The following is a 25,920-nucleotide window of genomic DNA, read 5'->3' as shown; positions in this document are numbered from 1 at the left end:
CATTCCGGTCGGACAATAAATTATTGCAAAAAAGCAACGAAGAGAAACACCCAAAAAATTCAGTTGCTTTTGGCGCCAAACGAAACCGACCGCAAGGCCCCGAACGCACGGCCGCCCCGAACGGGCGAAGAACCGGCGAGACCCGACCCGCTCAGCTGGCCCCGCACTGCGCAGACTCGGCAGCATCCGGGGCCGTCCGGTGTCGCGCGACAACCTTTTATCAGCGTGCAACATTGGGCCGGGAGTTTTTAATAAAGGGGACCACCACACGGTACCGGTTAAGATCGTTTTAGTCTTCGACGGAAGTTGGTTTAGACAAGTAATAGCCCTCGAAACTCGTCTTTGCTAAAACCTAAACCTATCTAGAGCCCCCTATAACCCGTTTTGCGCGTGTGGTGTGGCGTTTTTTTGTACCGTTGTGTCTGAGAAACGCTGTGCTTTGGTCGTGCTTTTGAGTAGCTGCTTGGAATTAGCGGAAAACTGAATTAGTGTCCCAAACTGTTTGTCGTGTGCGTGTATGTGTGTGTGTGTGTGTGTGTGTCGGTGCTTGAAGCGAAACCAAAAATCAAAGTGTGGCCCCAGGGACAGCTTGCATCGATACAAGGATAAAAGCGATCATCAACAACAGCATTGACACTGTCGAATTTCGCTATATCCACGCGGTTCTTTTTGCGCGATATTCCACGCAACGGTAACGGGGCCAAACCACCGACTTTTAGGACCTCACCAACCGGCGCCCCGAAGAAACTCGCTGCGTGTGTGTGTGTGTGTTTGTCTTTTGTTGTGAATGTGTGTCTGAATGTGCTATGGTACATGTGGTTTTCGTACGTTCGTGTTCCACACAAATTCCACCGAACTTTACTTTGGGGGGTGTTTTTTTCCTCGAAGGTTGCTGAGTGCGTTCGGAAAGTACAGAAACTTACCGCACACGGCGTAAAACCCGTAAACTCCAACATCGTCCTCCCCAAAACGCAGTGGAAAATTCCGTTACCCTCCCCTTTCACCTAGCAGCAGTGCATCCTTTTGCCACTGTGAAACACGCGCTTTCTTCATCGTTTCCTTCACACAACAAACCCACACAACGCGCTGTGATGGTACACCTGCACATCATAATCTCCTTACAGGCCACCATGCAGCAGCAAACACAATAGACCCAAAATTCGCCGACGGACTAGAGATATCAATTATTCACCCAAGTGCTAATGATCGCTATAATGTGTGCAAAAAAAACAAAACACCAAACAGCAAAAGATAAAAGCATCGAAGATGAGCGTGAGGTTTTCATTTGTTATCGGTGCAAAAAAAAGGGATAATTAATGATCAGCTCACGTTCACGGATTCGCGAAAGTTTCACTTAAAAGTTTGCCACCCAAATACACTCACACTCTTGCTCTCCCGCTTGTATGAAACGATCGAAGAAACAAAAATGAGTAATTAATTAATGTAGCGCATACATGATGGCTGTCGCGTTGAAAGTCCTTAATATAACCAACCAAAAAGTGAGCATGATGTGCATGATGTTTTTTGGGGAAGTTCTTCCCTTTTTCCGTTACAGCCTTTCACTCTCAGTGTGCTTGTCTCAGTCTAAATTTAAACCACCAGCAAACACGTTTAACTAACAACTCTCTAACTGAAACGCTTTCTACCGGTTTTCGCTAATTAACATTCTTCTTCACTAGATATTATTTTCCGAGACCGAACGCTAACAAAATCACGATCTTTTCTCCACTCCCCCGCCAATCTGCCGTCCGTGCAGTTAGTTTCAGATTAGGATCTAAATTCCAAACACAAAACCAAAATCAACATGAGCTACTCGTGGGATCAGCGTGTCGAATTCATCGTCCGTCACATGTACGGTAAGTGTTTGCTTTGAGCGGAAAAACGAAATTAAAGCATGAAAAGATATCTGCAATTGCGAATGGATGCCGGTCCATCGCCCCGGTTGTATGTCCTTTAGTGTATTATCAATTTTGCTAATGTTCCGTGTGTCCCGGACGGTGGTACGTTATCTTTGTCCTTCCGGGTAATGTTTCGAGCGTTCCCACTGCTGCAACGAATGAACGAATGATCCTTTGTTCGGAAAAGGACTCACTGCTGGCAAATTATTAATTATTCTCTCAGCATTAACGGCGCGTTGGGCCCCCCCCCTGGTTTTGCAAGGTGCGGATATAATTAGGAACATAATAAAGGGGTCGAAGTCATTCCCACGATGAGGAACTCGCCCGACGCGCGAAAGGTGTGGCTTCCTTTTTTTTAATTCGAGATAGTAGTACTCCTTTCACTGTTCTGCGACCGTTCTGCGACAGAAAAAAAATACATACATCTTCGCACATCCTAGGCAACAATGGCAAAACTCACGCCCTCTTAATGGAGGTCCCAGGATTTGGTCTAAAATTAAATTATTAAATTGTGTACATTTCAAAACCTCCACCCTCCCCTCCCACCCGATGGTGTGACTTTGTTACCCAAGAGCAAGCGCGGCGAGCCAAAGAAGATTAGAGGCAAGATTAATTTAATACAATGAGGAAACAACAGTGAAGAAGAGAAAAGAAAAATAACACAGCAGCAAACACATACAGCGTACAGTACATTTCTCAGCCCGGCCCTTCAGCCGGGACCGCCCCAAGCCCAGCCAACACCAGGAAGGCAGCACCAACCGCGGCGCACGGTGAAAAGTGAACAAAATGTTGCTAATTTTAATTTTCCCCGGCACCCAATTATTTTTATAATCGCAAACCGGCGCAAACATACCTGGGCTGCCTGCCTTATTGAGAGGCCCCAGCGCGGCCGCGGGCCACAAACTGTCATCCAAATCCTGGGGAAGGGCGAGCTTTCACTCCGCTTTGCGGGTGCCATATTCCGGGCGAGTGGACAACCGTGACTTGTCCCCTCGGTGTGTCTGTGTTTAGGGTGGGACACGCGTGCAAACAATCGCGGTAAGGCTCCGACCATTAATATCGAGGCCGTACGTCGAAGGGGATGATTGTGGGGGGGACGCGAGACTCTTCTTCCTACAAAACGGTTAATCATCCGGTGGTTCTTCTTGCCTTGCTTTTTTTCTGCTAACAACGCAAACAACGCATTACAACGCAATGAGCTTCATGTCGTATGGTGGGTCGCTATTTATAGTACCATCTTAATTCTAGTCTTTATGGCAAGGCCACTCACAATTGTTGTGTGATGCGTTGGATTGCGAATGACCATCAGATCGTACCGCCATGAGTTAGGGCAAACATTTTAAGATGTACTTTTATTTCCACACCGTTCCTCCTTCTTCGATAAAGCATTATTGCGTGACATTTCGGGGTAGTGCTCGGACCAGCAGCATTGTTTTAAATAGCATTTTTATTTCAGTAAGACCTTTGCATTGTCTCAGTACTGAATGTTTAAAGATTGCGTTTTGATTAATTTCGGATTGCGGCTATCCTTTACAAATAAGTTGAGGTAACCAGCTGCTAGCTGCAACTAACGGTCAATGTGTTATTCATAAGTCTAGCAGAACTAAAACACATTTTTCCTCAACCTCTAGTGCTGCATTTTTGGCACATTTTCTTGCGCAATTTAAGTACATGCGGTTACATGTTCCGGTTTGCGCTTCTACTCCCTCGCTCCGCATCTTGCGAGCAACGTGCTAAAAAGTACGCTTTCTATAAATTTCTTCATAACTAAGCAGGTCAATTGCCTCGTTCTCAATACACCCGATTGCTTATTTAATGCAAATTTTTTGTACCAACCATCAACCAACGGGGGCACGCAAACAAATCATCAGCCACTAGGCGCCTCCATCACCTAACGATGACGGACCAGGCGTCTCCATCGCCATGCAATCGATGGCGGACCAGGCGTCTCCATCACACTGTGTTTCATGCAGACGAATCAATTCGAGGTGCGATAAATTAGCATACTTTGGTGCAACAAATTAGCTTAACTCACAGTTTCATCTCGGCACCAAATTACCATAGGTTTTGTTTTGGTTTGGTAATAATTGCAAAATTTTCCCAGCCACATGCTGGGAACACATTAAAGTTCGAACATTCCAAGTGTGCTCTGAATGTTTTTAAGACATCAAAATGTTGCACACAACCGAACAGAATTCGGCTAAACACCTGTTGAGCGCTGGAAAGTTGTGGTGGTTTTTTTTTTTCGTTGCTCCACAAGAGAGAATGTTGCTCGGGCCGGGTGTGCAACATGCCGAAAAGCAACAGCAAAAAAAAAACACAGAAGGTTGTCGTGCCTACAACTGTCGCTGGACGACCTTCGGCATTTAATGGGCACGTGCACGTACGCAGTACGTGTGAATTTGCTCAAGTGCTGCAAGAATCATAAGCTATTAAAGCGGAAAGCAGATCTACAATTGTTACACCTAATCTTTCTAATGGCATTTGGATTAGGGTGGGTTTTTTTTCATTCATTTCCTTCGTGGTGAAACTTAAGCCCACTGGACACGTAAACCCCTTAGTGCCACCAACGGGCATGTAGGAGCGTACTAAAACAATGTATTCGATTTCGAAGAGTGAAAGCAAGCACATCACTCAAAGCAATCGGAAGCCACCGTTCAGTGCCTCGGCAAAGTTGGCTCGAAAATACATGCTTACAGCATGATTCGCATGTCAAACCTGCCGGATATGAGCCACGGTCGCGCGGTGCGGTCAACAAGAAACTCAAACTGACAAGGTATAAACGTCTCCACCGCCGTACCGTCGCGACCATCCCGGGTACGGGTTTCGAGGTGGCTGTTGATTATTGGGCCCCAGTCCAGCCTGGTTTGCGCCGGTTGGATGCCTCGAATCCCTTGTGCTTTGTACAAGACGCGCTCGCCGTTGCTTTGCTCGACCTTTGACTTTTAACCGATTCCGAGAGCTGTACACGCTACGCCCCGGCTGCCCACCGGGGAAGAAAACACTGTTTGCCTGCGTTGCGCTGCTGCCATCCTGTGCTGCCCTTGGTTCGCGAAACACCGGCCCCCTTCCCACTGCTGCAAGAGAGAGCTTGGCGGAGTTTTGCTATTTCTGTTTCTGTTGGATCCGGCGGCCATATTAAGACCCGGGAGTGGTAAGGTTTTGTGTTTTCACCGTACGACTACCGCGAAGGCGGCACCCGGGAAGGTCGGTGGTGCCTGGTGTACGAAGAATTTTCCGCCTCTGTGACACCGCTTCCAGCGGTGTTGGAAAAGCGTGCCGCAATATGGGCGAGGTTGTTTTAGGATAAATCACTCATCATCGTCAGAAGAGTCAGCACACAGTCCGGTGGGCGCATAATGTAGATGACAAAAGTATTCAAAGTACAAGCGCCCCCTGCCTCTCCAAAAGAAGTGGACAGAACTTTCGACCATTTTGGGGTAAAATCATGGCAAATGTTTGTTATTGAGGGGTTTGTTTTTTTTTCTTCCATCCATAGCTGCAGAGAACTTCCTCTTGAAGAACTTCGGTTGGACATCCCGGGCTAGCCGGGGGGGGAATTGAGAAGAGATTTATCCGCAGCACTCTTCGTGCAGTGTGCCATCCTAGAAATGGAAGACACGGCATTTTTGCCGGTGTAACCACAGCAATGCTACGATGAAACACATCATTTCGAGATATTGTACAATAATCTTCAATTTACCGCCACTTGACCATGGGAATGCCATCTATAGCGATACCAATTAACTTACTTCCCACGCAATCCGAAGCTCCAAACCCTCCCCGAAACTTTGATCATCCAAATGGCAAACGGCTGCAGTAGGTTTATTTACCGCTGTACAACACAATTGTCCTGCGAAACACACAGGCGAAATTGGAAATAACAACACCCGTTTCCTGCACGCTCTCTCCCATTCCATGTTCGTTGTTCTATCTCGCCTTTCTTTGCCTTCTGCAAAACCTACACACAAACGTAACGCCAACCTGGCGCGACCAACCGTCCCGGAGAAGCGGATTCCGGATTTAATACTTCTGGTGCACCAGCAACCGGATTTTACGCCCAATCACGTCACGCGACAAGATAAGCAAGTTGCCGTGACTAATGCGTGGATTAATGCGCGGTTTTACGTACAATTTCCGGCAGCAATTTCCTGCCACGGCATGGCACGTGCCAGCCTCGGCTGGGAGTTGTTTTAATTCAACTAATTAAATACGTGCGTAGCATCGGGCTTTCGGGTTTCTTTTGCACGCGCAAAAGAAAACCCCTACTACCATAATCAACTAGCTGTGCAGCGTTATGCATAGTCGGTCCATCTGTCAGCAGGTTGGCAAAGTGTGGATAATTAAAACCGGGCCAGTAGTAGAGAGCAAACTCTGGGAAACTTTCCCCGGACGGTGGTGATAAGATGTCGAATGGGTTTCATTTCTGCTGCTCCCACCCACTGCGGATAGTGAACATGCAATTACATGGAACAAAAGGGAAGCAACATTTATCCGATTTGGTTGTTGAAAACAACAACAAAAAAAAGCAAGTCCAAAAATATATTTCGGATAGTTCTTGAGGGCATTTTCCCGAAAGCTTGCTCACACTGACACGCCCCAACCGGAGAGTGCAGCAGCGGTACGAAATTTGCACAAAATTCAATTAAAAAACTTTTTACCCAGAATAGGTCAGTTCCGTGCTTTGGAGCATCAGGGTGAGGGGGTTGTGAGCGACAGCTTGCCGTGTAAGTCTCACGGTCTGGAGTCTTTAGTAGATTGTAATATGTAATTTAATGTAAACTTTAACATTGGAATTTTGCTATGTTGAGTTCGATAATTAATTCAAAAGCGTTAAATCGTTAAATTTCTTAAAGGCAAACACTCAAATTGTCTACTCGTCAGCAAAGAACGATACTCTCTAAAATTATAATCACAATTCAGCACGAGAACCATATCGAAAAGAGGCAGCGCGCGCGCGTAACCTGATACGATATTTTGCCTGCCACTAACTTCACACTGCGAACGAGGCTGCGTCGCGTAAATGATACGACACGCTAATGGACTTCAAAGGCCTTTCGCATAGCAGCCACACACACACGCACTCACTCTCTCTCTCGTTTTACAGATCGAGTTGGGAAAATTTGAATAAAATGAATCAAATTATCACTTTGCCAACCCGCGTGTAACGGCACCCACCACCGATACGACCCCATTATTTGGGGAATGACTCCATCAGTCTCTCCATTTGCGCCTTTCTGCCCGTTCTCGGTGCATAAAAGCCATCACAACGACTTTGACGGGCGCGAGTGTGCTAGTATTTGATGAGCCATGGGGGGTGGGAGTGGAGGAGAGTGTTTGATCACGCCCCAAATATCGGCCCCAACAAATAAATGGGAAAAGCATCAGAAACTCGTTAAAAATCTGTTTGTTTACAAACCGTGCTGGTGTGTGATCTGGGTAGGTGACACAAAATGGTCGCTACTAGCACTGAGTGCCGAACGATGATGCGCGGGTGTTCTTCTCATTACCGGAAGGACCACGAATGCGCGGATGTTAACGGAACGCCACAGCGATCCGTCACGCGTTCACGGTAGGCTCGTTAGAAGTTTTGTCGAACAAAAAAAAACAAGGCTGAGTCAAATTTCCCGCGAGATTTTATCCCGTTCGAGAAATATGATGGGCGAGTTTCGAAGGACGAAAAATAAAAAAACACAAAATGGGACCGAAATGGGTTCCTAATCGAACGATTTTGCATAATAGCTGCGAAGAAATGATAGGCACTCGCGTATCGCCAATACTTAATCATATACTTAATTCTCTCCTTCTTTCCCTGTTTTTTTTCTGTTTCGCCACAGACATTGACAACAATGGCTTCCTGGACAACAACGATTTCCAGTGCATGGCCCTCCGTGCCTCGGTCATCGAAGGCAAGGGTGACATCAACCCGGCCCGTCTGAACGAATACAAGTTCATCATGAAGTCGCTCTGGGATGAGATCTCCGCCCTTGCCGATTTCGATAAGGTAAGCGAATGCCCACCCAAAACCCACAACACGATAGCACACACGAACAAGAAGAAAAGAAACAACACCGAAAAAGAAAAAAAAAACAGTAAACAAACCACCCTTATCGAGCTGCACTCGGTTCGGTTCGCACGCAAACACGCATTCGCACCTCATCATATCCATTGCCGATCCGGCAACCTGTTGCGCCGGGGCAATGGGTGTTTCCCGTTTCCCGTGGTGCGGCGTTTCGCTTTCATTTCCACCACACGGAGCGAGGAGTACGCGATACAACAGGCGAAGAGTGCATACACAACTGCAAAAAAAAAAAAAACAAGCCATATCTTAATAGAAAGTTTAGCAGCATGAACATGGATCACGCGCGTTCTGTTGACAAACCGTGCCTTTTCGTATTTGCGCCCAAACCCCAAGCAACTCTGGCTCTGGCTCTGGCAAAAACCAACAAAACACACACAGCCAGTGAAAACTAGATCGCTATGTAGTAGTATCCCCTGAAGGAAATTTCCTACCCAGCACACTAGATCACGGGTGTCCTATTGTTTCCATTTCGCCATTGTATTCGTGCACTGGTTGAGGCGCCCCCCTTCGGGTGGCAAGGCAAACAACAGTCGCCTGAAACTTTACCTTTAACTGATGAAACTAAATGGAAAAACCGGATGAGTTTTCCGTGCGATCGTTGTGGTGCGTTCGCTCCTTAACGGTGAAACTCCTACTGTCAGACTTTTTTTTTTGTTTGGTTTTGCTATCCTACCTTCTCCCTACCTGCCCATTCTACTGTTATTTATTTAACGCTGCAATTGTACCCTCCACCCTCATCTTGTTTGTAGATTGTTCACTCTCATATACTCTAAATAACCCGGGTTAAGGGTCCCTCCTCCGCGAAGACTCTTGATATACACACGCTCGTCCCGCGTGTCCCGCGCACCAACTCCAAGAAACATTCGCATACGGCCAACTGGGGTGCGGGGTACCAACGAGTTCACGCGGTGGTAATTGATCTTGGCGAATGTTTTACCGTTGTACGGAGTGAAATAATTATCGAACCATTGGCACAACCAACAACCTTCTGTTATTTTTTTTGGTTGCCATCGTGCGTTAGAATCGAAGGCGCACCGTGCTGTATCGATGTTTCGCGTGTTTGGGGGGGCTGCGCATTGCGATTTTTTGTTGTTGTTGTTGTCAGTGTGTCTGCTTGCCTTACTTCTACCATTCTTCTTTTTGCACATTGAACTTTGTTGCCCTGCGGCGGCGGGTCTCGCGTGTTCAAAGAACACCGGGCGGGCGCGCCGGGTACTAGAGTCTTGTTTGCATCCAATCAGACCAACCCAACGCGAACAAGCGCGAACGGTTCCTTTTTAGGTCTCATTGCTCTCTCTCTCTCTCTTTCTTGGGTTAATCAATTAATATTTGCTAGAGGAGAGACAAGTCGAGATGAAAATCAATACCGGTCCTGCTGTTGGAATATGGCGGGAAGAATGATTTTATGCGTAATTTTTATAATCCATCTTAATAAACCAACTTGCAATGCTTTAATTTGGCCATCGAGTACCGTACCAGAGTCTTTCTGGGATGGTTGGAGATAAATTTCAACCTCCCCCGAATTGGATTCCATTCGAGCGGGCGGTACAGTGTGACGATTCCCGGCCAAGCTAATTCCAAAGTATCTATTTCTATCCAAATTCCTGCCCAACAACTCCCCAGCAATACTCTACCACACACATACGGCAACGGCAATTATTCTGAACAGTGTTTATTTATTTCGTTCATTAAATGAGTACACAAAATAAAACCGAATTACCCATCAAAACCTAAATCTGGGCAGTAAATCCGAGACTCCATCTCGGTGTGCTTTCGCGCACGCTTATTTACATTCAAACCAACCTAATTGTCTCGCTGTTGTGGTGTGCAGATCCTCGTACTGCTCTTTTGACCCGATGACTTGCAAAGCAAACAACAGTAGTGGTTTGCCGAACCGCACACGTCCACTACACTGGCTTGACCCCGAGCGGGGTCTTGGGTTGGTTTTCCGTCGTAGCAACACAAACCACTCATCACGGTTTGCTGCATCTTTTGCACCTTTTGCTGGACATTACCACCACCCACCAGTAAGCCAGTGGGTTACGGTGATCTGACCAAAGGGAATATCATCATCTGCCACCGAAGTTGTTTGCTGACTTGGTGCTTCCATTGTCCACACACGTTACCACAAGTCAACGTAGAAAACCACCACACACACACACTGTCCTACCAACAAACCAATCAGTCTATTAAACCGAGAAACTTGTGTCGTTGCACGGTTTTGGAGAGTTGTGCAGTAATGTTCATATCACTTTGCTTCTTCTATTCCTCTCTCTCACAGGATGGCAAAATCACCACCGAGGAATTCAAACAGGCCGTCAAGCAGACCTGCGTCGGCAAGCCCTACTCCGAATTCCCGAAGGTACGTACGTAAACCACGCAACAACCAAAAAAAAAACCGATCCGAAATTGAACGGAAGGAAGAAGGAATATCCTTCAACTTCAACTTTCAAGAAATAAAAGATGGATGAATGTTTGATAACCGTAACTGATCACCGGGAAGGGGGAGGGGGGGGGGGGGGGAGAAGAACACAACATAGCACAACCAGCCTCCCAAATGGGCCCCAACCGTTTTTTTTTCGTCCGTTCGGTTGTATATTTGTCCCTTCGGACATCGGACGGATAGAATATGTTTGTGGAACTTCAATTTTTGTTTGTTTTTTTTTTAGGGGATCTTCACCAAACACCAAAAAAAACGTGAATGCATTTTTGCAAAACTTCCAACTCCATCCGTTTGCTTTAACAAAAAAAAAAACAACCTTTCGGTGACACAAAATGTTGTGTTTAATTTGCTCCTTGTCGCAACACACTGTTCCGTCTCGACGATGGAACATTTGAAACCAACACCTAGTGGATGGATGCTGCTGTTCCGATGGTTTCTATCGTCCGGGGGCTCGGGGTTTATATTTTTCTCACCAACTGAAGCGTAGCGAAATGGCCATAAATATTTGATAGACTTGACTCGATGTCAAATGTCTGATGGCTCTTGTTGAGAAGGGCACATCCGCTCGACTCCTGTACCCGTCGTCGGGGAGCCACATTACCTCGCTTCAATTTTAATGAATAGGTTCGAAGCTTTTAGTCCATACGAAATGAACCCCATGGAGGAGGGGGATGGATGCCGCTGGAAAAGCATTTCCCACATTAAAGTTTCCGCCAACCCCGCCCCCCCGCACACGGTGCTCTCGGTCTGGCTCTGTTGTTTGCCATAATGTAGCAAACGAATCGCTGGTAATGGTGCGTTTTTGTTTCACAACAGGACGTTTCGATTCGTGTGCGAGGGCAAACTCACACACGTTTGCATACATTTGATTCGTAGCAAAACGGGCAGGTTTTGACCTTTCTGTTGGCCCAGCTACACCAGCTTTCCAACATGGTACGAATGTAGTTTGATTAACCTTTCATATTCCAGCGTATGGAATTTCGTACAACTGCAAAAAGATACTTTCTTAGTTAGTATTTATTTAACTAACTGGCTTTTGTTGTCCAAAAAATGGTTATTTTTTCATTGAAAAAAAATGAATAAATTGAATTGATGATAAAATTGAATTTTTGTTCTTCAGTTATCTCGTGTTCTGAGATCATTCCCTCATTTTGGGTTATTTCTAGAAGAGCTAAAAGGTTAATAAACAAACATAATGAACCAACAAACGTCCTAAACTTCCCTTTAAATTATTTTCAAGAGGCTATTTTGCATAAAAAGAACCCCCTCTGGCATATAAACCAGCGAACGTTGTACACGAACGCAGCGCTAATCTCACTAAAACCCCAGCTGTGTTGTGTTGTTACTTGCTGGACCCTGAATTCCAGCTACAGCGGCAATCATATCCAGTGCACTAATAGCTACTACATCGGCACCATCGGATGTAATCGACGTGTACCCATCCATCAATCTGACGTCCGCTCTAATTGAGATAAGTTCCAGCAAACGAAACACGCTTGACAATTGCAGAAATTATAGACCACGTCCACAGTGCACGCACGCCCTCCCAACTCGGTTTAATCTACCGCTCCATCCAGACAGAATGGAGCACACAGCTGGTGCGCTCCAGTTGTGTGTTTCGAACAACTCTTTCGTGAAGTTTCCTCTCGGTTTCCTTCCGAACATTTGGGTAAGATATTGGTATAATTTACCGAATCGGCATCGAAAGTCCGCCCTGCCAGATCCGAACTACCCATAGACGTACACCGGGTGGCAGTGGCATGGAAAATGAACCACGGATGATACACACGGGGGCCCAAAGTCTGCGCCGTTTTGTGGTTTTGCAACGGGCGAAAGTTTAAAATAACACGCTTCCAATAACAGCAAACACTCACACGTTGCACCGCACCGTTGGCCGTTTTTGTGAAATACATTGCCGACAAACTTTTGCCCCCATGTTGGGGGGTGGGTAGGGATGCTCAATGCCCCCTTTCCCCTCCCGTTCGGAAGTTTTGCCTCCGTTGAAGCTCACCAAAAGCTGGAGCCGGAGGTCCAGAGATACGGATATCGATATAGAGCAGGGCTTGTAAATCATCAAACATTGACATTTAGCTGTCCATCGATCGATCTAAGCGTGGTGTCCCGTGCAGATGGAGATTAGCTCTGTCTTCGATACCACGGTTTACACGGGATGAGGGACAGTGAGTGAGGAGCAAGTGGAATTATATGTTTGTTGTTTTATGCAAATGCAGTCGCATTTGATTGTTGGATGATGAAATTGCTCGGTGATGGGTAATATTTCAAGCCTTAATGTTGTGTCCCACCAGGCAAGCCGTGGTCCAGGGGCTTGCCCCTTGTTTCTGTTGTAATGACTCGATTGTGACATTTATTTACGGGTTAAACTTTTGCCTTTTGCGCTGGACCTGATGCCTTTCCTCGTACCGGGTTCCACTGTTTGGATTAGAATGCCCCCAAAATGCTCGGTATTTGGGCGGCGATATTCGGTTTCATCGGTTGTCTGATCGGATTGTTTACCCGGCCACACCAGCGGGTAAAACCATAACCGTTCGTCACGCGTACCGACCATCGACATCTAAGGGAGCGGGGCAACAGCAACATCCACACAGACAGACTATGGTCCCCGCTACCATGGCCGGGCGAAGTAAAAGCACCGTAAAATTTGATATTTTATTAAACTGTTTATATAATCCACTTTACGGCAACCGGGTCTTGGTACCATATCTCGGGCATAGGCCGTGTAATTGTGCCATTTTTGTTTGGTTTTGCTTTCCAACCGATTCTTTTGTTGTCGTTGTTTGTTCTTTGCAACACCCGGAGAAAACTGGACCCGAACCGGAAACCGGAAAGTTCCAGATGGAGACGCATGGTGTTTTGTGGTGAATGAGATTTAACGATTTGATTGTTGCTTCGATTATAGATCACACCCACCGACAAAACTGAACCATTTGTCCAATGAAATGATGACTGACCAGAGCAAATGCAAAACTGATATTGCTGATTGTTTATTTTTTAAGCAAAAAAATTGATTCTTGAAGCTGCAACTTCCAGCCCTCCACTCTGAGCAAGAGGAATTTCCAACCAATCAGAACATTACTAATTATTGCACGCCAACGCGTCGTTTTTTTTTTTGGAGAGCATAACATGTTTACGTTGGGACACGGTATAAACACCCCATACAGCCAACCGTAAAGCTCTTCATCAATCATCTTGCGGGCACGTGTCGGGAGTAGAGCATATGTTACACACCCACCCAACCACTCTCTCTCTCTCTCTCTATATCGCATCCCTCAATTATCCACCGACCCCGAAAGGTTTGTCAACGTTTTTATGCTTCGTCTAATTAACGATCAAACGATCGTATGTGATCGGAGTACCGGGAAGAGCATATATATATTGTTACATCGCACTCCCCAGAATTCGGGCGGGTCTGTGTTGATGAAGGTGAGAGCTAAAAATATATATCCCCGTGTCCTCCCAGTGCCGCGACGGCACTCGGAAATTGTTGGTGAATTTTTCCGCATCCCAACCAAACAAAAACAACAACGGGGGGCGGGGGGAAAATAACAGATATCAACCCCGGAAAATGAACAAAACGGAGCAGTGGTTTTGTTGATGCTCGTATTCCGCGCGCATCAGGTGTGCGTGCTTTGTCAGTTTGATTTTCAGTTGAGAGCCTTTGATTTAAATTTAAACACAAACGACAATGGTACGCATGGTGGGAACACGCACGCGGGCAGCGGTAGAACAACACATCGCTAACACACAGAATAGAATGTCACCCTCCGTATTAAGTTCATCACTCATAGCCGTATGCCGTAGCAAAATAGGCAACAAACAGCAACCGACGAAAGCGAAAGTGGCATGCATTATTCTCGCCCAAACTGAGAGCGGAGTGTGCGTTCAAACCGACGGATGGATGACGGGAGCCGGCGTCGTCGTACCGAAAAAACAACCGCAACATTCGAGGTAGCGTCAGTATATAAATTAAAACTTATGATGCCTTGTGTACCATCTTATCTCTCTGCGGACGAAGCGTTGTGAAGGTGGTGCTTTCTTAGGTGGAAGAATTGAAGAATTGTTGGAGATATCTCTATCGATGGTAGGAACCCCGGTGGCGCTGTGGTGAATTATTTGCAAGGTCGCTAAAATTAATCGCTCAACCCCTGACCATTACGAATCGAACACGTGAACTACTTCGGCATGCCAGCTCCAATGGGTCTCTTTTCTGAGATACATATAAATAAACACACTACTACCACCATCAACACCAAAAACACACGCCTTCGGTCGATGCTTATACACACGGGGTGACCATAGCGAGATGACGATGGGTCATAAATCAGCACGGCGACGTTCTTTGGTTCTGTTGTTTAGCGAACACACACACACCAGGGGGGCACATTGGTAGGAGTTCACCGGTTGTGGCGTGAGCAATGAAACCATAACCAGGACATATCGCTTAAACTTGGTAGCAGAGCGCGTCCAGTACTAGATTGCGCGCCCGTAGAGAATATGGAATTTTAAGCCTTTTCACCACTGAGGTTGCCTTTTATTGGACCAAAATGGCACAAAGTACAAAATCAATGCATGTGTAGTTTCTAAACGCTCGAGGCTGGTCGAACACCACCACACCGCTTGCCAGAAAAGGTTTGGCTGCAAACTTAGAATTCAACTATAAATTCTACGGACAATGAATGATGTCAAACACAAGACCCAGAGAGCCCAATGCTCCAATCGGTTGCGGAATACATTAGGCGAGCCGGAGCCCCCAAACGGAGTAAGGGGCCGAAGACGCCTACGGAACCGATCGCATTTTGTCTATAAAACCTGAAACAAACCGTTCCATTAGCCCGGATTTCTTCTAATCCACATTCCAAAACCTCGTACCGTAACACATTCGCCGCCAAATGGGACACTAAATGGCTGGCTACAGAGAGCGAACGCAATGCGGAAGAAGCATCGTTTGAATGGTAAATTGATTGCATTGCAAATGGGAATGTTCCTGGCAATGAAAATATGCTGCAAGGGTTTTGTAGTTGCGAGTTGCGGTAAAACTAACAAAGTGTCTTGTTATTGCTTTACTACTTTCATCGGTGTGATGTGCAAAGACGCAAAGGCTGATGGAAACCTTGCCCTCCCCCTTCCTACCAATTGAGATGGGTTTATTTTTAATGCTCAAGCATGAATCCGCATTGAATAGGTTTTGTTGGCAACCTTGCCGATAATGTGATAGATAGCGCTATGAAGCGTATACATGTGAAGGAGTTCACATGAACGACACATTTCAAACATAAGCCAATTTACGCCACAAATGTGGAAATCTGCACAAGTATGGAAATGATATGTTTATGAAGAATTTTGCTAGGGACGGTTCGTCGGTGAAAGATAATTCTAAATGTTCACTCTTCAACACGCTAAGTACACGTTACGGTTACGGTTATCAAACAGTATTCCCTTATGAGTTTGTTCATTCGTTACAATATTTCAAGTTATTAATTTCCATTTTTTTTTCGTTTTCTTGTCATTATAGGTAAGTTCGCGTTTTTAGAACGACACCGTACAGTGCAATATAGATATTGCACAGGAAAAATATATTAATTTCAACTTAAGGGTAAGGTGACGAATATGAATGTCTTCCTTTTTTTTCTTGAACATCGTGGCGTACAACACATCGTGGGGTTTATTTTATAAATGTACGCCGGGCCGCGCATCAAGCATCGACACAGTTCGAGTGTGACGGGGAAACCTGAAACATCTTTGTACATTCTATCCTTCATTATGCTTGGCGCCCTTCGGGACTGCCTGCTTCTTGCTGTATTGCCGGTTCGCCCCTGGGTGCTGCTGGTCGGGGTGGTGGTATTAAATGTAAAGTAAATATAGAAACGGCAGCATTTTATTGTTCCACTCGCTGCTCGCGGAATTCAAACAGCGAAGCCAAAAAAAAAAAACATCGTGGCATCGCTGTCACGCACAAGGTTGGAATTTGGAAGTATGTTAAAATATGTTGAACTTCCCGGCAGCGCAACACACGCAAATCATTGCCAACTTGCACTTTCGTGCGATAACACGTACGTTTCAAGTGTTTATCATTATTTTGGACAGAACATTGTTCGCTTGTGCTTGTGAAAACACTGTCACCGACATTAGTTTTTCGTCGCAATCGAAACGTAAAGCTTAACTTTATAATTATTTGTTGCATAAATCACCATTAGCTTGCTAATCAGTAGAAGCCATAATCAAATTAAGTTGACTTTTTTCTGAGCAATTTTTATGCTTTTCGCTATTCGATAAATCGGGAACATATCGGTGATGGTTTATGCCTTGCTTCGGGTATTTGATTTTCCTTTCCGATTCCATTCGATTTACGAAAGCTATGCCATAAACAACGTGCAGAGCTTTTGTTTGTTCGATTCCTGTGCCCTCCATGTAGCGGGTTAATATGACATTCCGGCAATAAAAATTTATGAGTCACCATTCGTTTGCATGCCGAACCGGGGGCTCTGTGGTGCAGCAAGGCGGCGCGTTCTTTTGAGCAGAAAACAGACATTTCTAAAAACCATTTGCCTTAAGGACAAAAGTAGCAATATTGGTTGCTACTGCTAGCTATATAGTATAAGCCCTTGAGCGGTTCGGTTCGAAAGAATGTGCGCCCATCTTATGAGTTGCGAAACGTGGACGAAAACCCATTTATTCGATAATCTCCATTCGCATATCTCGTCCCCCTCCTTCCCAACCGGGGTTTTATTCACGCACACACATCAACGCCACTGCAATCAACGGCGAATATCTGTGCTCATCAATCCGGGTGGGGTGATTTTGTGGCCGCTTATCGGTTAGTACCAGACCGACGACGCCACGACCCCGTCGGCACTCGACGAAATGTCCCGCACCGCAGCAGCGGGCTGTGTGTCGTCTTTAACGTCTATGGACAGCAAACCACTCACTCAAATTGGTTCGACCATAAACGCTAATGCTGTAGGCTTCAACCGTGACGGCGATTGTGGCCGAGCAAATGCGTTCCCCGTTGACACATAATTAAAAGTGGCTTTGGCACAGCACTCGCCACTCACAATCAATAAAAAACAAAATAACAGCAAAGGACGTAATTTTGACGTGGTTGGAAAATTGACAATAATTTTCTCTTCAATTTAATTTTCAATATCGTAAATTTCTTCCATTGCCTCGCGTCTAGAATGCATTCCTTTATTCAGTATTCAATAAATTCAGTTTGAACGTTGGATTTTAATAAGCCGTAAACGCACCAGTAAAGTAAATGATGCTGCGCTTTGAAAACACAATACAAATTGGTCATTGTAGATAAGGGGTCGTAAGGAAAAGAATTCAAAAATAGATAAACGTCATTACGTCAAAGAAACCAAAGTTCAATAATATGCTGCGCTCCTTATCATTATCGAGAGAACTAGGAATGTAATAACAAAAACGATAATCTACCCTCGATAATATTGGTAATACGGCATGGTGTCCGTTATCAAAACAGATGCAGCACATACGATATCTCATAATTCGTCATGTAAAGGTTGAAAATCAAATAACAAAAAATAGTAGTAATAATTATCACCATACTCGCCATTTGCTTAACTTGCCCGTTTCCTCTTGTATCCGTATCTTTGTGCAGGCGATGAAGGCCTTCATCGATGCTCACTACAAGATGATGGACATCAACAACGACGGTCTGGTCAGCATAGAGGAGTACCGTTACAACTGCATCACCAGAATCGCCGTTGATGACATCAAGGTCGTCGATGATTCCTACAACAGCCTGGTCAGCGTAAGTATCCGTGTATAGAGTATAACATTAGGTCGATGTACGATAAAAAAACAACATCTGAAATGGGACGATACAGTGAGAAATTCTCTATATAGTGAAAGTCATTGAAGGTTACCACGTTTGCTAATATTGCTTTTCTTCCATGCATCCGCATCATGCATCGTTAATCGTAACAGGAGGAGGACAACAAGAAGGGTGGCATCACCCTGGAGAGATACCAGGAGCTGTACTCGCACTTCCTTGGCAACGAGAACCCCAAGTGCCCGGCCATCTTCCTGTACGGCCCAATTCCGGAATAAAATGTGTTCCATCAACAAAACTCCATCATCAGCTCAAAAGATCAACATCAACATCTTCGGCACATCCACCCATAGAGTAGAGGCAAGAGACCACCACCATTAGACATTTATGCTTAGATAAGCTGTACCAACAGGAAAACTGCTCGCGAGGGACACCACACACGCACACACTCACACACACAAGCGGATACCACAAAATTGCGCGATGAAGTTTTCAAACTGAGAACCGAAATTGCACAGCTAAACTTTCATCAAGCGAGTGCCGTGCGTGTGTGTGTGTGTGTGTTGGAGCAGCGCATCCTGAATGCATAACACAACTTAATACACAAAGTGAACGGCAAATTTGAACAACCAAAAAAAAAACAACAACAAGGAATAGCAACGGGAAGTAATGGTAGCGCAGGTACACGCAACACCACAAACACCAGCTAAAGCACCGACCATTTTGAGAGAGAAAAAACCCAACAACAACAACAACGAGAAAAGGAATAACCAAATAGCCGTGTTCTAAATCAACTTCTATCCATCTACGTCCCCATCTGTAGAATCGAAAACTAAAACATCTCACCAACGGACAAGGGGTTTAGCTACGCGTTATGTTTTCTCCTTAATTTGGGAGTGTGCTTATGGTTTCGTTTAAGCATAGATGAATGAAGCAGATCAGTAGAAAAAAAAATACCCTCCCACCCCACCCAGGCCGAGCACGCGTTCCTTGCACCGAGTTTCAATCGAACGTCGTCGTTTTGGCTGGAAGGTTAGGCATGTGAAGACTTCAAGTTATATATGACGGTAAATGCATATAGACAAAGGAAAAACAAAACAAAAAGGTAGAGATAAAGATCAGAGAACCAGCTTTCCCCCTCCCCGTTTACATGGAAAAGAAACAAAACGGAATGGATTTTTCATAATAAAACAATTCATCTACCAACCAAGATCACGAGGATATGCAGCCTGAACTAAATTCTTATAAAAAGAAACTACTCTAGTCACCTAAATTCGATGAGCCCCAACACCATCTTGTACGATTTATGAAACAAGAAAAAAAAACATACACGAAAAGATAACAAACATGGAAACAATGAGAGCCTAACATATTACAAGCTACCAGAGAATGAAACCAAAGCCAAACAAACTACAGCGCTACAAACACAGGCAGTTGTCCCTCGAATCTTAAGATACGACAGAACAGAACGTAATACACCGCGCGATCTAACAGACACAGATTCGTGCCACTGCATGTCTCTGCTCTCGGAAGGTTGTGGGACGATATAGGGGCAAAAGGGACGAGCTTTTAAATACCATCTCTCGCTCACTGTCTTTCTCTGCCCATTTTCGCGTTTTCGCCTGCAGCCTTTCGATTCAGCCGTTTGTTTTGGCGCACGAGTTTGTCGTTGCGGTCGTTAGAGGATTGATCGTCAAAACTACCAAACTTTACGATCATCAGAACCGCACGATCAGTACCGTTCTGTGCTACGTAAAGATTACAACTGTTTGCGGCATGCAGGAAATCTGTCAGAGCCTCTAGTAGAGTACGCGACAACAAGCATCCACAAGGATCAAAATCTTTTTCCGGCCGTTGGTGGGATGGATGAAGTACTTTTCAACCGAACGTTCCTTCCATTCTCCATTCCACCGGATGCTACAAAGAAAAGGAAGGATCAATTACTTTTTTACCATTATTCCCTTACGACACCTCGCCCTGGGGAACTCTATAGGAACACAATCTGTGTGTGGGTGTCCCCAACGGAGTGGAGAAATGAGAGCTATTATTTTTTATTTTCTATTAGTGTTCACTTTACTTTCGTTTTGGTTTTGAAGAGTGATCGAACAGATTGAACCGCTGGTTCATGAAAGATCATCACGTTTGTGTACATAGTACAGCCAACTTTCCTTACCCGCCCATAGCAGAGCAGGGGCGTATGGCCATTTTATTTCAACAAAAAAAAGGTCATTGCTTTTTTTCCACTTTCCAAGCTACCGGAAAATCGGAGCACATTTTTTTGCGTGTGTGTGTGTTGAATCCCGGTTTCTTCTGGAGCCGGTAGCTTGTAGTGGACAAAAAAAAACGGAAGAAAACATTCATTATACGCAATGCAACCATTTGGCAGGCTATGCTCTATGCTTATATTTCTCTTTGCATAAACTATATATTAACCAACAAAAAAGCTTCGTTTATCGAACGAGAAATTTCAGCATTAGACAAGCGTGTTACAGTTGTACTGTTCTGTTTAACACTGTTTACTTCTTAATGTGGATTCTGCTACTAACCTACATTAGCTCGTTAGATGGTTTCTAGTGTTTACAGTGTTTTCAGTGTTAATTCCTATGTTCCAAAACCAAACTCAAAAACCAATTTACGGGGATGTGAATGATTATAAGAAAAAAAAACAGGTAAAAAACAACAAAAAAAAAGAAACACAAAAACACACACGCACACAACGAAAGCAATGCCCCCAAAAGCATACTTTGTTATACATTTAACGATATCGTTTTACTCACTTAACGTTACAATTAAACTTTTCTTCGTTACTTACTCGTTTTTTCTACTACTTACATATTATCGTTACTATTCAACTCACTAGGTTGTAACAAGCACAAAAACACAGAAAAAAACATATTATACTATAGCGTAAGCGTTTGCAAATACTAGGTGTGTTAGAAAAAACTGTTATAGATGATACGTTTTTTTCGCCTTTAAGAAATATTTCTCGCCTCCTTCTTTGAAAGTTTGACAACTATGAAACAAAGTTAATCGGCCGTGGTACCGTTGCAAACACCAGGGACACATCAAATGGCCAAAATACCATCTCACCCGAATCTCAACCACCATCGGAGATTCGCGCAACAAGAAACATCTTTTTATTTTAATATGAGGTTATGTCATAATGTTCGTTTGTAATACCATTCAATTATACCATCTTTGAGGAAACAAAAAAAAATAGCAAAAAAAATCAGAAAGAATAACATCAACGACAGCAGGAAGAATATTCGAAAAAAAAAACATAATAATACCATGCTTTTACCTTTAACATCTGTAGCGTAAAAGTACATCGAGATAGGAATGTAGATTGAGAGACAGAGACAGAAAGAGAGCAGAAGCAGGTCCAAATGCAGATAGAGCAAAAAAAAGAACAACTAAAAGCCCGTTGAAATTCGCGGGCATCAAAACTTTAAACACCATTACAACTAACTAACTGCAAAGTCGCGATTGGAAATGCAAAAGCCCCCTAGAAACAATCCGTAAATAAACAGCTGATAACGGAAAAAAACTCAACAGCACTCTCTCTTTGTGCCAGCAGTGTTCAACTAACGATACGAGAACCTTCCGGTGGTGTGAACATAATGCTAATGTGTTCATGGCAAAAAGGCTCGCAGAGAATCCTTTCGGTTAATAACCATTATGTTAATGCATCATCAGATAGAAACACAGAACGAGCATCCACAAAGCAAACCACATACACACACATACACACTGAACTTTTCCATAACGCATTTTATGAAATTATTTAGCGTATATCTGGATTATTATGTGTGTATTATTTTATCCAATTTCCTTCCCAACGAATCGGATTCCAACTAAAGTGAATAATTGAAAGTTGCAAATTGCTCAACAAACAAGAATGCACAATCTTCACGTTAGGCATTGCGAGAAGACAAGAAGCGAAAGAAATCTCAGCTAGTTCCATAATGGAACGTGCACATATTTGCAAAACTTTTAAACGAAGATTGCCAACAATTTACCAGACCGATGGAAGTGCATAACTGAGAACGATCCGTTTAACTATTAGCATTTTTCCACAATGATTGGTTGATGATCTTCAACTCTTGTCCGCCAATGCTTTAATGATACCCTCCCACATACGCCCATAGCATAAGTGGTTAACCTTGAGAAAACAAGTCGTCCAATTAATGAAAGATACAGCTTTAACGATGCAACAAAAGTGGAAAGTTGTTAGAAGAAAATATGACAAACCATCCTTTTAAAAACATTGCATAAAACTGAAGCTCACATCTGTTTGTTTTCTATATCAATTAACAAGAAGGTAAAATGAAAGATAAAGTATGGTGGCCACTTAGCTTGCACAGAGAAGCTTAAAAATGTTTATAACGAATCATAAAACCTCTGAAGAGAGTGGATGCAAATAACCAATAGTTCGAAATTCAAAGAAGGAGAACGAGAATCGGGTTGGAATGTTATGGAAATAGCAAAAGCCATCGAAAGGACAAACACAACACATGAATTAACTACAGGATGTACAACAAAATTCAAAATCCTATTTTCAGATAACTTGAAAACGCAGAACGATTTGTGGAATGATAGTTTTGTTATACAGGAACCCGTTAGAATTTGTTTGGCCATATGTTGAAAATAGCATTGGTCAATCGGCAAACTCTGGATACAACACAAATGCTCTACCTGGGATCTTTTGAAGATCTGAGCTTGAATGGGAGCGAACCTTTGGCTCAAGTTGGTCCCGAGTTATTAAGTTAGTGGCCGATTTATCTGCACAAAGCTTTCCTGTCAGTTCGACACATGAAGAAGTTCGAACTATCAAGTCAGGAGAAAGAGGCCGGCTAGGGAATAATCGATATGAAGGCTTTAGAAGCGACGTAGCCTATATTGTTCTTTTTTGAAGCGAAGAAGCGTGCTATTTCTGGCTTTCTTTGAATTTATCCATTTGAATTAAACTGCCGTAAGCAGCTGAAGCAGCACTGCAGAATCTGAATAGTAAGTCCCTGTGTATGGGAGATAGGTCTGAATGGGATTTTGAAGCGGTCGTGTCGTATGAAATCCGGCGCCGTTACCAAACGGAACCTATCCGTTGACAATAATAATTAACGGATCAAGATTTATTGACGCTTTGTAAATTCGACACTCACAGATACTATATTAACTCCATACTATGTGTAGCACGCGGGTTGAAAGCGTTTGTAAAAGATCTTGTGTTTTTGAACTTTGTCCCTAAAGCACAAATAATCCTTGGGTTACAAATATACAGGTCATGATACTTTGCTTTATCTGCGCCTTGGTGGGCAGTATACAGGAGTAACAAATTTCTTCCATTTCCGCGCGTTGTTGTGGTAAAATGGGATGTATGTTACTATTTTGTACTGTAATCTGGAGTTGTTCTTCTAATACATTATCAAACATGGCGATTTGTTAGCTTGTTTTTAGTCATAAAAACAAATCATGGTATAGCTTTGTCGAATGTGCAATGCAATGCAAAGTACTATGGAGTATGAGGTTCTAGACTGTTAGGACTTCGGGTTTTTACAAAATACCAAAAAAATATTTGCATCTGTAAATATTTGCAGACGCACTTAGTACTTGCAAGTTGATTACACAACTTGAAACGAATGTATTCTAGACCAATAGAAACATGAGGTAAGTAACAACAAATATCCGTAATCTCTATGCGAAAGTGAAAGAAACAAACCATCCGTACTCACCTTAACGATGTGGTCTTGTTCTTCTACGCATCGTTCCTGGGAGATAAATTAATTTCCTCCTCATCAGTAGCGCTCTCGATGCCATACAGTTTAGCCATTTGTTCGTTTGAGGCTCTTGAAATTTTCTCCACAACACCATAGTTGTCGGGATGTGGCAATCGAGTATACAGTTCTTCATAATCGAAATCTTGGTCCAAAAAATAACGAAGCTCATCTACTGTTGGAAAGTGACCTTCCTCTATGCAGAAGAAGCTGCGAAATGATAAAAAGAAACGTTATCAGAGTATATACTTGCATCAGAATGTGATGAGTTGAAGTGCATAGTACTCTTACCTTGGATGCTTTTCGTTAAAGCTGTGTAGTTTGTTACGATACGCCTCGGGCTGAAAAGTGATGGCCTTGTAGAATTTCCCTCGCAAACAGTTTACTCAGAAGTGATACTTACCCCCTGGGGTATATAGACTGCGCCCATCCAGCGAGCATTCGTTGTCGCAGCGAATTGCTCATTTATAATATTGTTTTCATCCTTCAGTACAATATTCAAAATACCGAGCTGAGTAGATTCAATGGACGATGAGTAAATGGTTTATCACGGCCAAACCTTATAATACGTACCTTGTGATTTATGCACAACGTGTAAGCCGTAAATGCCTGTTTATGGGAAATACTTGCTGATAAACATTCCGATTCAGCCCTGGTCCATGCATAGCACTTGGGAATAAGACCCGCCAATGAGGCACGAATCGCCTGTGCCGGAATATTGCTGAACAGTTTGTACAGGTACCTGATGTGTTTATAATCCATGGACTTCATGACACCGGTGTCGATGAAGAATATCTTCACTTCTCTCCCAATCAGCGGTCCCACTATTCTCGCCCTATGCCAGACGTGATCAATTGAGACGGCACAGTACATTCCATGCTGGACCTTGTTTGCCTCTACATACCAATCGTAACGTGGCATTGTTTGGTAGAATTCTTGCATCTGTTTAAACAATTCCTCTAATATTTTGTCCTGCAGGACACTTACCAGCCAGATGCGGTTCGGATTAAGTACATACTGGATGCGCACGTTTGTTTCCGCTTTCTCCGCAAAGTAATGAGTAATGCTTACCTTTGGAATGGTGTGCGATAGGCCCATTACTTCGGGTGGTAGATCGATCATATTAATCGAGTCCCACACATCACAATACGGTTCCGTAGACATTATGCCTCCATCAACGTGTTCGCAAGTTTCGCCCATACTTTCGTTACTATCTTTCACAGTAGGCTGTTTCGATGGCGAATTGAGTTTGTCGGTGTCGTTGTTATTGTTATCCCCCTTTATAGCCGTTACACAAGCCTCTGCTTCGACGATCGGTCGTTTTGGTGCAATTGTTTCCATTAGGGTAGGATAACTTTGCTCAAAACGATGATTTTTAGAAGCGTAATTTTGAAACTGGTATTGGATAGGCGGATATCTTGGTTTATATCCTCTTCCTCTTCGGCGATGGCAGCTTCGTTGAATCAACTGTTCCACATGCTCCGTCGCTGGTGTAGAAACGTGGGTAACTACGGTTCTTCCGTTGTTGTTGCTAACCTGAATTCGAATTACGAGACTGTACATTTATCCGGTGACAGAGTACAGCCGACGAGGACCTACCAACCTACCTTCACTATATCCGGCATAGCATACAAGAGTGCAAAAACATTCTCGAATCCTAACTGTGCGTAGGGAATCGGGAAACCTTCAATGTCTTGAAAATCACGTTGCAATTCCTGTATACACACGGTCTTATTTCGATGAGACATCACCATACTCCGGATCAATGGTTTTAAGTTCGCTAATTTACTGTAGGCGTCCATCGTGTGCGACTTCGAGAACAGCCCGTGGCGTTCATCTATTCACAGTAAGCATGAAGATTGTTTTTGTTATTTGCCTCCCGCCACAAGATGGAGGATTAGTTTTTGTCGTGCGCA

The 25,920-nt window shown here is 44.0% G+C and overlaps 2 protein-coding genes across 2 annotated transcripts; one reads left to right on the top strand and one right to left on the bottom strand.

Annotated features, from left to right (window-relative positions):
* The first annotated feature begins 264 nt into the window (after positions 1-264).
* Positions 265-18,704, top strand: LOC128305467 (sarcoplasmic calcium-binding protein 1). The gene is made up of 6 exons (XM_053042926.1): positions 265-319; positions 1,757-1,856; positions 7,736-7,902; positions 10,262-10,342; positions 18,060-18,212; positions 18,389-18,704. Exons 2-6 carry the CDS (start codon positions 1,805-1,807, stop codon positions 18,509-18,511), a joined length of 576 nt encoding a protein of 191 aa, XP_052898886.1. The 5' UTR covers positions 265-319; positions 1,757-1,804; the 3' UTR covers positions 18,512-18,704.
* LOC128305466 (uncharacterized) lies at positions 18,137-25,920 on the bottom strand. Its single transcript, XM_053042925.1, has 6 exons — positions 25,612-25,920; positions 24,578-25,540; positions 24,408-24,515; positions 24,296-24,345; positions 23,963-24,214; positions 18,137-18,269 (listed from the first exon to the last, which is right to left on the bottom strand). Exons 1-5 carry the CDS (start codon positions 25,804-25,806, stop codon positions 23,986-23,988), a joined length of 1,545 nt encoding a protein of 514 aa, XP_052898885.1. The 5' UTR covers positions 25,807-25,920; the 3' UTR covers positions 18,137-18,269; positions 23,963-23,985.

Source organism: Anopheles moucheti, chromosome 3 (genome assembly GCF_943734755.1).
Source record: "Anopheles moucheti chromosome 3, idAnoMoucSN_F20_07, whole genome shotgun sequence".
Taxonomy (NCBI): Eukaryota; Metazoa; Arthropoda; class Insecta; order Diptera; family Culicidae; genus Anopheles; species Anopheles moucheti.
This window is presented reverse-complemented; position numbering and strand designations above follow the sequence as displayed.

Excerpts from the sequence above, each read along its gene's own strand:
- LOC128305467 (XM_053042926.1), top strand. The coding sequence starts at position 1,805 with ATGAGCTACTCGTGGGATCAGCGTGTCGAATTCATCGTCCGTCACATG. Across the intron at positions 10,343-18,059 it reads CCTACTCCGAATTCCCGAAG|GCGATGAAGGCCTTCATCGA; the intron begins GTACGTACGTAA and ends ATCTTTGTGCAG. Across the intron at positions 18,213-18,388 it reads CCTACAACAGCCTGGTCAGC|GAGGAGGACAACAAGAAGGG; the intron begins GTAAGTATCCGT and ends TAATCGTAACAG.
- LOC128305466 (XM_053042925.1), bottom strand. The coding sequence starts at position 25,806 with ATGGACGCCTACAGTAAATTAGCGAACTTAAAACCATTGATCCGGAGT. Across the intron at positions 24,346-24,407 it reads CAGTCTATATACCCCAGGGG|CCCGAGGCGTATCGTAACAA; the intron begins GTAAGTATCACT and ends ATCACTTTTCAG. Across the intron at positions 24,215-24,295 it reads TTTAACGAAAAGCATCCAAG|CTTCTTCTGCATAGAGGAAG; the intron begins GTAAGAGTACTA and ends ATCATTTCGCAG.